Here is a 15,537-nt window from a genome sequence, read left to right as displayed (position 1 = left end):
AGCACTTTAATCACTGAACATACATGAAGCCCTTAGCACCCTAACTTTAGCCATACTTGCAACAATTTCTTACCCCATTTTCCTTCCTTTTCCATTGCTGTTCCTCTTGCTCTTCCAGTGCATATTTAGATTAGATTATTAGTTTATGAGGACACGTAGTCCTCTTTTATTGTCATTTAGTAATGTATGCATTAAGAAATGATACAATATTCCTCCGGTGTGATATCACAAAACACAGGCAGACCAAGACTGAAAAAACTAACAAAACCATATAATTATAACATATAGTTACAACAGTGCAACAATACCATAACTTGATGAAGAACAGGCCATGGCACAGTAAAAAAAGTTCAAAGTCTCTCGAATGTCCCACATCTCATGCAGACGGGAGAAGGAAGAAAACTCTCCCTGCCATGCCCGACCACAGTCCGACTCTGAGTCATCCGAAAACTTCGAATCTCCGATCAGCCGTCCGACACCGAGTACCGAGCACCATCCCTATCCGAACGATTCGACCTCCGTCTCGGTCGCCAGCAGCAGGCAGAGCCGGGGATTTTGGGGCCTTCCTTCCTGAAGATTCTCAATTGCCCAGTAACAACGGCAGCGAACCGGCGTTTCAGAAATTTCTCCAGATGTTCCTCTGTGCTTTGTCCTTCAATTGGGAAACATGGTCTGTTGGAAAGTAAGGCATGTCTTCATTCATTGCAGTAGCATCAGATTGAACATGGCCATCAGTGTGAAATGTTTGAGCCATCTATTGTTTTACATCCTCTTTTAATGCTGTGTTTATCAATGCTTGTGAACCATTCATTTTGTTTTCCTGTTCATCTTTGGGAGGTAAGAGAATCACTGTGTGATGTAGCTTAGTGGCAGCTTCACAAAGGTTAGCCAAGTTTTCAAATTGAGATTGCATCTGTAAGGCACTTCCCTTATTTTTCATAAGATCCTTAAGTAATGGTATTAAACCTTCAATTTTGTTCACAATTGTTCTACACTCCTTTTGAAGACTTTCAGTTTTATTCACTAAAGCTTTGGTAGTAATTTTAACTTCTCTCTTGCCGGCCTCCATTTCAGAGCCACTGATGTCAATCCTATCCTTTGATCCACACGTTTGCAAAATGCATTTGCGTTGTTCCGTTAATCAACACAGGCAACAAACAAGCTATTCGGGCATCTACAGCACGTGAACCAAACTAAATAAACAGTGTTCAATTCAAATGTCAGCAAATGGGACAATATTTCAGCACTTAGGAACTTCACAAACCAGACAACAAGCCAGAGCTTTAAACTCTTCAATAAAACAGAACAAAGAACCATCAAGCAAACGCCATATGATCGAGAAACGGTCCCCAATGGACAGGCAGTACCGACCATTCAAACTGTGTTCCATCCACAAATACACAGCATGAATCAACACAGCCATAGGTAGGACTACCACTTCAGCTGCTCACATTGCCAACATGCCTTCTCACGTTCTGTGTTGCGATGGTAGTTAGACAACAGCTGGCCTTTCTTTGTGTTCCTTTCTGTTGGAGTCCTTTTTCCGCCAACAAGTCCAAGCAATTTTCTTCGTTTAGAATGTGATACATTGTACAAAATAGTCTGTGCTGATGGCTTTGCCATAAACTGGTTTTTGGCATGTGGGGAAAAAAAATTTTGTTGACAAAATGCAGTGACTACTTGAAAGCAAACAAAAAGTCACTGGGATGCTAAGTGAGGGAGCATCACACTGTATGGTGTGCTTCCAACTAACAAAATTCCAAGTCAAAAACTCCATTTAATCCTTTGTTAAAACCAACAATAAAATCATTCAACTCTTCCATAATTAATGTAAAAGTGATTGGATCAAATTCAAACAAGAATGAATAGTCAATGAAAACTATGTGCTCCCTACTCACCTCCTTGCAACAGGTGACTATATTTGTTTATTTTAACTGCGACTCAGTGCCACACGCCACACACTAACCGCTGTCCAAACCCGTGTGATAAATTACCTTAGTAAGGATGTGCAACACAAATACAATGCAGACAAAATATAGATACATGGCTCCTGCAGGTGGGAATCAGAATTTCTTGCAAACAGGGTAGCAACCTGTAGAATTGCTTTCTTGCCACTTTTCATCCTTCAAGTATCTCATTTGTCCTTGCCTGTTTATACTTGCGATGCACCTCCATTTTTTTCCTTAACTAGAGCCTCAATATCTTTTGAAAACCAAGGTTCCCTAAACCTGTTGTCTTTGCCTTTTATTCTGACAGGCACATACAAGCTGGTGTTTGTTCTAAAATGTTCACTTTTGAAGGCTTCCCACTCACCAAGTACACCTTTACCAGAAAACAGCCGGTCCCAGTCCACACTTGTCAGATCCTTTTTGATACCTTTCTCCAATTTAGAATCTCAGTCTGCAGACCAGACCTATATTTTCCGTACTTACTTTGAAACTAATAGCATTATGATCACTAGATGTAAAGTGTTCCCCTACACTAACTTCTGTCACCTGCCCTGTTACATTCCCTAATAGGAGATCAAGTATTGCATACTCTCTCATTGGAACTTCTATGTACTGATTAAGGAAACTTCCCTGAACACACTTGACAAGCTCTGTCCCATCTGGATTTCATGCTTATCCTCCAGTTCTGTATATTCTGAGGTGCTTGAAGAGTCCTATGTGGGATCCCCACATACTGTCCATTCTTGAGTGTCATTTATTTCAATGACTTGGATGTACAAAGCAAGGTTAGGAAGTTTGTAGGAGATAATAAAATAGCTGTTATCTTTAACAGTGACAAGGGTTATCAGGATTTACAGAGGGGTATTGATTAGATGGGTAAGTGGGCCAAGAATTGTAAATAAAGTTTAATTTGGATCCGTGCAAGGTATTACACTTCTGTAAAACAAATGATGGGACTTGCACAGTAAGCAATAGGGCCCTGTGCAATGTTGTAGAACATTGAACCTAAGAGTACAAGTACATGATTTCCTGAAAATTGTATCATAGGTAGAAAAAGTGATTAAGAAACTTTTTGACTTTCTGGCCTTTATCCATCAGGTCACTGAGTTTAGAAGTTGAATGTTATATTGCAATTGTAGAAGACATTGGTGAGAATGCTTTGGAAGCTGGGATATTATGTTAAGATATAGATGATATCACATTTGGAATATTGTAGAACATAGAAATCTACAGCACATTACAGGCCCTTTGGCCCACAATGTTGTGCTGACCATGTAACCTACTCTAGAAACTGTCTGGAATTTCCCTACCGCATAGCCCTCTATTTTTCTAAGCTCCATATACCTATGTAAGAGTCTCATAAAAGACCCTATTGTATCTACTTCCACCGCCGCTGGCAGTGCATTCCATGCACCCAGCACTCTCTGTGAAAATCTTACCTCTGACGTCCCCGTTGTACCTACTTCCAAGCACCTTAAAATTATGCCCTCACGTATTAGCCATTTCAGCCCTAGGAAAAAGCCTCTGGCTATAAACACGATCAATGCCTCTCATCATATACACCTCTATCAAGTCACCTCTCATTATGTGATGCTCCAAGGAGAAAAGGCCAAGTTCTCCCAACCTATTCTCGTATGGCATGCTCTCCAATTCAGGAAACATCCCTGTCATCCTGAGCAGCAGCTTTGAGTATCCTATGGACACGGACCCCAAGATCTCACTGATCCTGCTCACTACCAAGAGTCTTGCCTTTAATATTATATTCCATCTTCTAATTTGACCTACCGAAATGATCCACTTCACACATCTGGGTTGAACTCCATCTGCCACTTCTCAGCCCAGTTCTGCATTCCCCAACTTCATTGTGTTTAGTTTTGGTTACTCTGTAGAAGAGATTTACGACAATGTTGCTGGGCTTTGAGGAGATGAGTTATAGAGAGAACTTGAGAAGGTATGGCTTTCTTTCCCTGGAGAGCTGGTGAATGAAAGGTGATCTTAGGTGTAAAATTATGTGGGGCAAAATAGGGTTAATGAGTACAGTCTTTCTGAGGATTGAGGAATCAGAACTAGAGGGGAGACGTTTGATAGGATCTTAAGAGTCATGTTTTCACCCAGAAAGTTGTCAGTATATGAAATAAGCTGCAGAGGAAGTAGTTAAAATGTACTTGGATAGGCACACAGATAGGAAAGGTTAGATGGATATGGGCCAAATCTATGCACATGTAACTAGATTAGATGGAAATATTGATTGGAATGGACTGGTTGGGTCAAAGGACCTGTTTCCATGCCCTGTGCTCATTGACTACGAACAGTGGGACAGGAAGTCCTTGACCAGATGGGTGGCTAGTATGGTGCTTCTTCTGTTTTTGTTAAGTTTCTACACGTTCCCAACAAAGAAGTTTGATATTCTTTGTACTTTGCTGGATGCTGCTGCTCTATTTTGATTGATAGCTAACAAGGGATTGCCAGGAGTGGGTAAGAATGATGCTCTTTTCAAAACAAGCTTTAGGAATTTTCTAAAGCGTTTTCTCTATCATCCTGGTAATTATGTAGAGCTTACAATAGAATGGACATTTCAAGAGCCCAATGCTGGTCATACTAACATGATGCTGATATTGGTCATACAGCCTACCCATGAGAGTTGGTTGACTTGCTCGAAATGTTGGTCTGGGAAAGTTTGCTGATGAGACCAAACAATGTGGAAAGTTTTGCAGGAACAGCTGTAGCACCATTTTATTGGCTTGATATACTCACTGTAGATCAGGGGTTTCCAACCTTTATTACGCCATGGACCCCTACCATTAACCAAGTGGACCCCAGGTTGGGAACTCCTGCTACAAACAGTTTATGTCTCCAGTATAGTGTCATACAGCAATACAGGTTTCCCCCACCATCCGAAGGTAGAGTGTTCCTATGAAACGGTTCGTAAGCCGGAATGTCATAAAGTGAAGAAGCAATTACCATTAATTTATATAGGAAAATTTTGTGAGTGTTCGCAGACCCAAAAATAACCTACCAAATCATGCCAAATAACACATAAACCTAAAATAATAGTAACATATAGTAAAAGCAGGAATGATATGATGAATAGACTGCCTATATAAAGTAGAAATATTTTTCCACAATCATTGCTGCACTGTTCTCCGTAGTGAAAATCTCACGCAAGCGCCGTCGGCAAAAACACGGCGCAAGCGCTCTCCAGTAACCTTTAAGCTATGAAGCTGCCAAATCATACCAAATAACACGTAAAAATACACAGCCTATATAAAGTAGAAATGATATATGTACAGTGTAGTATCACTTACCGGAATCAGGAAGCCATTGAGACCACTGGTGGTGATGTGTTAGGCTGAGTTGTCAGAGGTTGGGGTGGTGCCGTGGCCCGATACTGGGCCTCGAAGAATGCAGTGGTACAGCGGTAGCTGGAACGCAGTCAGCACATCTTTAAGAGAAAAGCTGAAATAAACAAGCTAATTAAAAGTGCCGCCCGGGACCTAATTAATTAGCTTGTTTATTTCGGCTTTTTTTCTTAAATATGTGCTGGGTGCCTCCCGGCTACCGCTGCATTCTCCGCGAATCAATATCTGCCCGGAGGTTGGGGTGGTGGGACACTGGGGTGTCATCTGTTTCCATCAGGGCAGGTAGGTCATCTTCTTCTGTGTCTACCTGCCTCGATGTCGAAGGTCGAGGTTCATCGTCTGCTGTGGCTGATGTAGAAGGCTTGCTTGACTGCTTAGCCTCGCGCATTTTTAGATCATACAGTTCTTTGTAAGCACTCAAACCATCCTGCAAATATGCCCTAAATTGACGTACCCTTTCAAAATTAAAGTTGTACTTTATCATTGCAGCGAAAATCTCACGCAGTTGCTTCACATTCAGTTCCTGGACGACTTCACTTTTGACCCGTTTGCTGCTGCATTCGGTTTCGATTGTTATCCTTTCCTCTTCCAATTGCATCAGCTCTTCATCTATCAGTTCTTGGTCATGGGATGACAAAAATTCTTCAACATCATCTTTGTCAACTTCCACAAGCCAAACTCACTTTGTCCTTACTTCGTTCACCGCGATCGAAATGCTTAATTATGTCTAGTTTTACGCTAAGTGTAACACCCTTACGAGCTCTTTCAGGCTTTTCCAATACCTCAGAACTTAGCTTGCAAACGGATGATCACAGGCATGTGTTTAAGCAATGCCGGCGAGAATGCAGTTCTGGGGGAGAGCGGCTGCTCGGGGTGCGCGCTGTTTTTTTTTTTGCGCACTGATTTTTTTTTTTATCGTGCTGCCTTTTTTCGTAACAGTGAGGTTTTGTAAAGCGAACGTTCGAAAAGCGGGGGACACCTGTATAGCATGAGAACAGGCCCTACAGCTCAACAAGTCTATGTAGACCACTACCACTCAGCTAGTCCAGTTCAGCCCTTGAATCTACCTAACTAGTTCTCCCCAAGTTCCATGGGAGCAAACCTTCCAGACCAGACTACCATAGAAACATAGAAAACCTACAGCACAATACAGGCCCTTTGGCCCACAAAGCTGTGCCGAACATGTCCTTACCTTAGAACTACCCATAGCCCTCTATTTTTCTAAGCTCCATGTGCCTATCCAGGAGTCTCTTAAAAGACCCTATCGTTTCCGCCTCCACCGCCGGCAGCAGCCCATTTCACGCACTCGCCACTCTCTGCATCAAAAACTTACCCTTGACATCTCCTTTGTATCTACGGTCGGCCCTCAGTATCCACGGGAGATTGGTTCCGGCCCCCCCCAGCGGATACCAAAATTCGTGGATACTCAGGTCTCTTATATAAAATGGTGTAGTATTTGCATATAACCTATTGGCATCCTCCCGTATACTTTAAATCATCTCTAGATTACTTATAATACCTAATACAGTGTAAATGCTGTGTAAAATAGCTGTTATACTGTATTGTTTAGGGAATACTGACAAGAAAAAAAACGTCTGTACATGTTCAGTACAGACACCACCATCATGGCTCTTCTGCGAACGCTGATGCTGCCTCAGCGAAAATAACGTTCAGCGTTTGTCTTGCCACGAGCCGTTATAGAGGCAGCATGCGCGCTATAGCTTTGAACTGCGTGAGATTTTCACTACGATTGACATTGCTGCAATGATTGCAGAAATGTATGACTTTAATTTTGAAAGGGCATGTAGGTTTAGGGCAGGTTTGCAGGATGTTTTGAGTGCTTACAAAGAACTGTATGATAGGAAAATGCGTGAACCTTCCAGTGTGCTCACTGTCTTCCCGATTCTGGTAAGTGAAACTACAAACTGTACACTGTACTTTACATACATTACTTCTACTTTATATAGGCTGTGTATTTATCATATCTTTCCTGCTTTTACTATATGTTAGTGTTATTTTAGGTTTTATGTGTTATTTGGTATGATTTGGTAGGTTATTTTTTGGGTCTGGGAACACTCAAAAATGTTTCCCATATAAATGAATGATAATTGCTTCTTCGCTTTACGTCATTTCTGCTTTACTTTGGGATAGTGGGGGGAAACCTGTACAGTATTTTCGATCCGCAGTTGGTTGAATCTGCAGATGTAGAACCCGTGGATACAGAGGGCTGACTGTACTTCCATACACCTTAAAACTATGCCCTCTCGTGCTAGCCATTTCAACCTTGGGAAAAAGCCTCCGACTATACACATGATCAGTGCCTCTCATTATCTTGTACACCTCTATCATTTCATGCTCCATCGCTCCAAGGAGAATTGAGCACAGTACCCCAAGTGGGGTCTAACCAGGGTCCTATATAGCTGCAACATTACCTCTTGGCTCTTAAACTCAATCCCACGGTTGATGAAGGCCAATGCACCATATGCTTTCTTAACCACAGAGTCAACCTGCGTAGCAGCTTTGAGTGTCCTATGGACTCGGACCCCAAGATCCTCCGCACTGCTAAGAGCTTTACCATTAATGCTATATTCTGCCATCATATTTGACCTACCAAAATGAACCACCTCACACTTGGGTTGAACTCCATCTGCCACTTCTCAGCCCAGTTTTGCATCCTATCAATGTCCCGCTGTAACCTCTGATAACCTTCTACACTGTCCACAAAACACCCAACCTTTGTGTCATCAGCAAATTCACTAACCCATGCAGGACTTTGTCTAAGATCCTACTATAGTTAAAAATAGACAACATCCACTGTCCTATTCTTTTGGCTACCTCTTCAGAAATATTCCAGAACATTGATTAAGCATTAAAATCAAGCATTAAAGTCGTGAATTAGCCATGGCTACATCTGCCTTTGTTTCTCCCGTTTTTCTTTATAGCCCATACTTCCTCATTCCTCAAGAAATAGGAATCTCTTAATCCTGTATTAAGCTGTTGTACAACCAAAACTGAAATTTCTGCGGATATAACAGGAGAGCAACTTTAGAAATTACTAACACAAGAAAGTCTGCAAATGCCGGAAGTCCAAAACAACACACACAAAATACAGGAGGAACTCAGCAGGTCAGACAGCATCAATTGAAATGATTAAATAGTCAACGTTTCAGGACTGAGAAGAAAGAGGGAAGCTGCCAGAATAAAAAGGTGGAGGGAGAGAGCCAGTTTTACCAGCAATAATTGGGTCTAGAGCTATCCCCACCAACAAGATTAAATTAACTGCTCAGTTTAAACAGTTAATTGAAGTACTAGAGAGGCATTCAAGCAGATCACCCAGGTGCCAGACCTTGATATCATTTTGTGTTGGGGAGCAAGTAGAGAGGGTTAAGACAAAATCAGGAAACCTATGAATAGTCAGGTGAAACTAATTGTACAATTAGAAAGATGAAAAAGTGCTTGAAAAATCTCTCGTAAATAAAATTAAGGAAAATCCTAAGATGTTATATGATAACAAATAGTCAAAGTCATTGTCATACTTTATTGATCCCGAGGGAAATTGGTTTTCATTACAGTTGCAATATAAATAATAAATAGTAATGGACCATAAATAGTTAAATGGTAATATGTAAATTATGCCAGTAAATTATGAAATAAGTCCAGGACCAGCCTATCGGCTCAGGGTGTCTAACCGTCCAAGGGAGGAGTCGTAAAGTTTGATGGCCACAGGCAGGAATGACTTTCTATGACGCTCTGTGTTGCATCTCGGAGGAATGAGTCTCTGGCTGAATGTACTCCTGTGCCCACCCAGTACATTATGTAGTGGATGGGAGACATTGACCAAGATGCACATAAATGTATATCAGGTACTCGAGAAACAAGTATGGAAATGGAAAAGATTCAATCGTTTTTCAATTCTCTTTAGATACATGCAGAATCAAGGAGACAGCTGTTAGGTACTGGTGTTTAGAAATGGAGTAAAGAATACAATTAAAAGTCACTGTGCCTAATGGATATGAAGAGGAAATTACCAGTGAAGCAAGTCATTGAAAAATTATATAGATAATCGTTCAAAAAGGCTGTTTAATTATTAACTATCGGTATGGATTCAATCAGAGACTGTTTTCAAACTTATTTTCCTCAGACTGAGGAATTTAATGCAGACGTGCGAGATGGTGTACTTTGGAAGGACCAACCAGGGTAGGTCTTAGACAGTGAGCGGTAGGTACTGAAGAGTGCAGCAGAACAAAGGAATCTGGGAATACAGGTCCATTATTCATTGAAATTACATCACAAAAAGATAGGGTTGTTGTGAAAGCTTTTGGCACTTTGGCATTCGTAGATCAAAGTACAAGAGTTGGGATATTTTGTTGAAATTGTATAAAATGTTGGTGAGGTTAAATTTGGAGTATTGTTTGCATTTTTGTTCACCTTCTTACAGGAAAGGTGTAAATAAAATTGAAAGAGTACCGAGTCAATTTACAAGAACGTTGCCGGGACTGGAGGACCTGAGTTGAATAGGTTAGAACTTTATTCCCTAGAACGTAAAAGATCAAGGGAAAATTTGATAGGGGTACACAAAATTATGAAGATAGTAACAAGGGTAATTATGAGGAGGAATCTAGAATTCCTCCTACACCTTATTGATGACTGTCCTATGTTTGCATATTGATTATTGGAAATTGTATTTCATGATGTTCTGTCTCAAAATTTTCTTACCTTTGAAAGTTAAAGTCCTATTTTTAAAGAAAGCACCTTATCTGTTCCTGTTTAAAATATAAACACTCATATCTTCAAAATGTTCAGTTCTAGTATTATAGTAAATCTTATGTGCTTTTCATAGCTCCAGTAATGCTAAAAACTGCAAGGAACTCTCCTAGATGTGTCTTTCAAAAGTACTAATTCAGCACTATTGGCATGTCCTCCTTTGATTCCCAGCATTCAGAATTTCCAATTGTTTTATTCAACACTCTTTTTCTACTTCCACTTTGCTTAGAATTACTTGAATTTAAAATTAGTATTGTCACAGGTTCTGAGGTACAGTGAAATAGCCTATCATTACATACAGAAGTTTAGACATTGTCTCTGTTACTTGGGGGTAAACTTATTCACTACTACTTTGTCTGTAGGGGCTGGAGCAAGACTGATGGTGTTTTGGTGGAACCTAGTCTAAAGGCACAAAACAAAATAAGACTTAAATTACCTTCAGCAGGAGGACCTGTAGCCTTTCTGAAGGTTTGATGATTGCTTTCATTCAGTTACAAAGCACAATTGATTGATTTTTTTGTCTCTGTTGACCAGTAAATATGTCTGAAGGCCATTTTCTCCCACCCTTTTACCAAAATAATGCTACCAACTGGGTACTTAGTAAGATTTTCAATAAGAAATTGCATTTAAGTGATACAGAAATTAATTATAGTAACCACTCATGACAAAAACTGTTTCACAATATCAATGGCATTTACTGTGCTGTCATGCTTTTTTAAATGCCTTGCTGTAAAAGCCTTCTTAAGCAGGAGTCCCCAACCTTTTTTGTACTGCGGACCGGTTTAATATTGACAATATTCTTGCGGACCCGCTGAGCGGGGGGTGGGGGCGGGGTAGGGTTGCCAACGGACAAGAGTAGCAATCAAATACGTTGAGTTTACCCTGAGAAAGACTACAATGACCACGAAGCCTTGCGTGGGCACCAGTGCGCGTGCGTAACCTGACGATATTTTTTCCTCCTCCTACAAATGGTTTTTGCCGATTCTGTTCGGGGAGTGGGGGGGGGGGGGTGTTAATCACAACCGGAATATGGGTGATAAAGTGGCTAATACACTCAATTTCGTTTCTAAAAGGGTTTATCTAACGAATTTAATATTAAACACACAGCGCATATTTTCCACGCATGAATATAGTGATAAGTGAATTATCAGGGGAGGACAGGGGAGCTTGAAGTAAGTGTTGAACGAACTTCCAGTAGAAGTGGCTGAAGCAGGTTCAATATTATCATTTAAAGAAAAATTGGATAGGTATATGGACAGGAAAGGAATGGAGGGTTATGGGCTGAGTGCAGGTCAGTGGGACTAGGTGAGAGTAGCGTTCGGCACAGACGAGAAGGGCAGAGACGGCCTGTTTCCGTGCTGTAATTATTATATGGTTATAAGTCAATAGCATCATAACATTTTAAGTAACGTTTGGATATTAAACACACAGCACATATTTTCTCCGTATGAACATATAAAATCATTGCAACACACCAATATCGCTGAATCAGTGGGAGCTCTGGGCTTGTTTCCCTGCAACAAGACGGTCCTATTGAGGGGTGATAGGAAACAGTGATACTGTACTCGAAGGGGGTTCCTCATGTCCAGTCTATTCCGCAATTTAGTTTTCATTGCATTCCTTGAAGAAAAACGTTGGAAATGAAAACAACGTTTTCAGTGCTTTCGTGGCTATCTCAGAATATTTAGCCTTGACTTTGATTCAGAATGCCGGCAGAGATGTTATGTCAAACATACTTCTCAGCCGGCTGTCATTTGCAAGCTCAAGGAGTTGATCTTCCCGCGCTGACATGGATGACGCGTGCGTAATGACCTCATGTGCGTTCAAGCTCAATACAGTAGTGAGTAACAAGGAATGAGGAAAGGTGCAGCTGAGTCATACCGCCAAATCATATCGTTTCCTCGCGACCCGGCACAGGTCCGCGGCCCGGTGGTTGGGGACCACTGTTTTTAAGTATGAAACACCTTGGAAGAATCTTTTTGGCAAACCATGGAAGTTATTAGATGTATCAGAAATCACTAATTCATTAAAAGATGTGATAGAAATAGAAATTCAGATCTTCAGAATCATTGAGTGTGGATGATGGAGATATAGGTTTCATTATAATCCCTAAATAATAGTGTTTATATGTTTAAAATAATAGCTCAACACCGATTCAGAGCTTGAAATATAAGCAGTTACTTGGCCATCTGTACAACAGAAAGGAATCGGTGGAGCGTAATGCTGGCACCATGCATTATACAGAGAGATATTTTGAGCATATTTTCAAAATGCAGTATCCCAAAAGACAACATCCTTCATTAAGGAACCTCACCATTCAGGGCATAACCTCTTCTCAGTACTCCCATAAGGAAGCTGGTACAGCAGCCTGAAGATGCACACTGAGTATTTTAGGAACAGCTTCTTTCGTCAGTCGTCAGATTTCTGAATGATGCATAACCCAAGAATGCTACCTTATTATTTTACACTTTTTGCACTATTTATGTACTTGTTTCTTATTGTAACTTGTACTGACTTATAGTAATTATTGTAAAGGGTGGCTCAGTAACGTAACGGCTAGCATAACGCTTTTCAGTGCCAGCGATCAGGATTCAGTGCTCACCGTTGTCTGTAAGGAGTTTGTGTGTTCTTCCTATGACAGTGTGGTTTCCTCTGGGTGCTCTGTTTTGATCTCACCTTCCAAAGACATAAGGATTAGTAAAGGTTAGTAAGTTTTGGGCATGTCATGTTGGCAGCGTAAGCATGGTGACACTTGCGGGCTGCCCCAACACACATTCGGACTGAGTAGGTTGAAGCAAACAATGCATTTCTCCGTATGTTTCAATGTACATGTGACAATAAGTTAATATTTAAACACTTAATCTTTATTGTGTATTGCACTGTACTACTACTGCAAATAAACAAATTTCATAATGTATGTCAGTGATAATAAACCTGATTCTGATTCATTCCTGAGATCATCAGGATATCAGTAAGATTGAAAGAGTGCAGAGAAGATTTACTGGAATGTTGCCGGGTCTTCAGGAGTTGAGTTACAGGGAAAGATTGAACAGGTTAGGACTTTATTCCTTGGAACGTAGAAGAATGAGGGGAGATTTGATAGAGGTCTACAAAATTATGAGGGGTATAGACAGAGTAAATGTGAATAGGCTCTTTCCATTTAGATTAGGAGAGATAAATACAAGATAAATACAAGGCTTTAAGGTGAAGGGGGAAAGGTTTAGGGGGAACTTCTTCACTCAGAGAGTGGTGGGAGTGTGGAACGAGCTGCTATCTGACGTAAATGCAGGCTCACTCTTAAGCATTAAGAGTAAATTGGATAGGTACATGGATGGGAGAGGTCTGGAGGGTTATGGATTGGATGCAGGTCAATGGGATTAGCAGAATAAAGTTCCGGCACAGACTAGAAGGGCCGAATGGCCTGTTTTCTGTGCTGTAGTGTTCTGTGGTTCTAAGATTGCAGGCTATATTTTAAGATGTTACCATGCTGGAATTATAATCTGCTTTCTTATTTACAAAAGTTATCTCTGCACTCAAAAAATTGCAGCAAGAATGCCATATGTAAAGGTCCCTGGGCTGGATAACCAAGAAAATCGACTTCAGAATATAGAAGAAAGCTCATTGCAGAAGTGAGAAAATGAATTTGGGAACATTCCATGCAAAGCAAATCAAGACATATTTCAGCACATGCCCATCATTTGTGCCTTATCAGGAATATTCAAAGCATTTGGTGATGTTAAATGGAAAAAGCATAGTGCAGTTTAATTTGGAGTCAATTCATATTTTAATATGAGCAGAGAGATTGCATCTTCCCTTTATCATATTTGCACTTATGAAATGTACCTTTCCATAACACATGATAAGTATTACTGTGGCTTGGTATTTTTAGGTTAATGTATATATTTTGCCTCATTTTAGAATAAAGAGAAAGTTACATCCTACAACAGAACACCTAAGATAGACCGCAGTGAGCTGGAAAAAGAAGTGAAAGAGAAAACTTCTATGAAACGTAAACTTCCATTCACTGTCAGTCCATCCAGGAGTGAGCAAAGAGAATCCGACACAGGTAAATCAGATGTTTTATGTGGAAGTGTAACAAATTATCTTATTGTAGATTAGTATTTTTATAGATGATTGGAAAAAATAAGCAGTTGGTGTATTCGTAAACATGGATAAAGAATAAAATATGCAGAACTATGAAAGAAGAATTCAATTTATTTGAGCAACCCAATGCAGCCAACTTTGTTATTTATATTTTATCAGTTAATTTTCCAGCTAGATGTACATTTGCCTCTATCACATTGTGTGATGCATCCAGACTGAGGACGCCCTCCATTGGTCAAAGTCGACCGTGATGTTTCTTCCTAGTTGTTTACATGATATGCAAAGCAGGGCAGCATGATAAGAAGAGCAAGCTGTTGCCCGTGCAGCAGGCTCCCCTTTCCACACAACTGATGAATCCAAAGGGACAGCAGAGACTGATAAAAGTTGGCACTTGAGACGTCGCAGGAGTTGACTACGTTGAACTCAATGTAGGACTGCTTTAAGAACTCCAGCTCTGGATTCTTCCTTGATGTTTACTCCCATGAGTGGGTATAGCTGCAAGGCAGTGGAGATTTGAGATCAGACTGTTCCTTCTCTTTGATGGGCTGCCAACCACAGCTAACGAGGCCCATCAAACTGAAGTGACTGGTGCCAGTAACATCCCTTTGCCCCTTCTCCTATCAGTAGAAACTGTACTGCTGGGCTTAGTAGCTAAGCTATATGTGAAGGTCGACTGCTGGACTTGGTTGTCGAATGCTACTTAAGATGCACACCATTGGGAGCATTTAGTAGATTGTGGAAGCTTATTCCCACTACCTCCCCTGGTGATGACAACCTTTAGAAACCTGCATCCAGATTATGCATAGTTATATACTACCCTGAAGTGAAATAATTGTGTTTAGTCGTCCATTCAGCTCCTTTCCCCTGAAACCTTTTTTTTTCTCTCCCCATTGTTTTTCTCGGGCATATAGTAAATAATTTCTCCAATTATATCTTGTCAATATGGAAAATCAGGAGATCCTTTAAGGCCAATTTATACTTCTGTGTCAAATCGCCGTCATAGGTACGGCGTAGCCGCGTACCCTATGCCTTAGCCTGACGCGCACCTCCCCAAAAATGTAACTACGCGTTGTGGCGACCCAGACTGCAACAACTGCTTGGTAGCATCGCATTTCCCCCTACACTGCAATAGCTTGCCATTGGGCAACTGAAGGGCAGGGAAGGATCTCTGGCTGCAATGCTTTCCATAAAGCTTTACAGACCTCCAAAATTATGGAGGACCCTGCGCTTGATGCCAGTTTGTAGCTAACAGCTACAGCCTGTTGACTTCCACCTGAAGCTAAAACTCGAATGGTGATTGCCAGTCTCTGAGTATACTGTGTTTACACTGATGCAAAATAAATGGTTGGAGACGATGAACC

The 15,537-nt window shown here is 40.8% G+C and overlaps 1 protein-coding gene across 4 annotated transcripts in view; it reads left to right on the top strand.

Annotated features, from left to right (window-relative positions):
• ankrd12 (ankyrin repeat domain 12) overlaps positions 1 to 15,537 on the top strand; it is a 220,906-nt gene that overhangs the window by 112,950 nt on the left and 92,419 nt on the right. For all 4 annotated transcript variants that reach the window (XM_072259029.1, XM_072259046.1, XM_072259019.1 and 1 more), the window contains exon 3: positions 13,991 to 14,138. In XM_072259029.1, coding sequence (XP_072115130.1) covers positions 13,991 to 14,138 — 148 coding nt within the window. The remainder of the gene's footprint in view (positions 1 to 13,990; positions 14,139 to 15,537) is intronic.

This window comes from Mobula birostris, chromosome 1, assembly GCF_030028105.1.
Source record: "Mobula birostris isolate sMobBir1 chromosome 1, sMobBir1.hap1, whole genome shotgun sequence".
Lineage (NCBI taxonomy): Eukaryota > Metazoa > Chordata > Chondrichthyes > Myliobatiformes > Myliobatidae > Mobula > Mobula birostris.
This window is presented reverse-complemented; position numbering and strand designations above follow the sequence as displayed.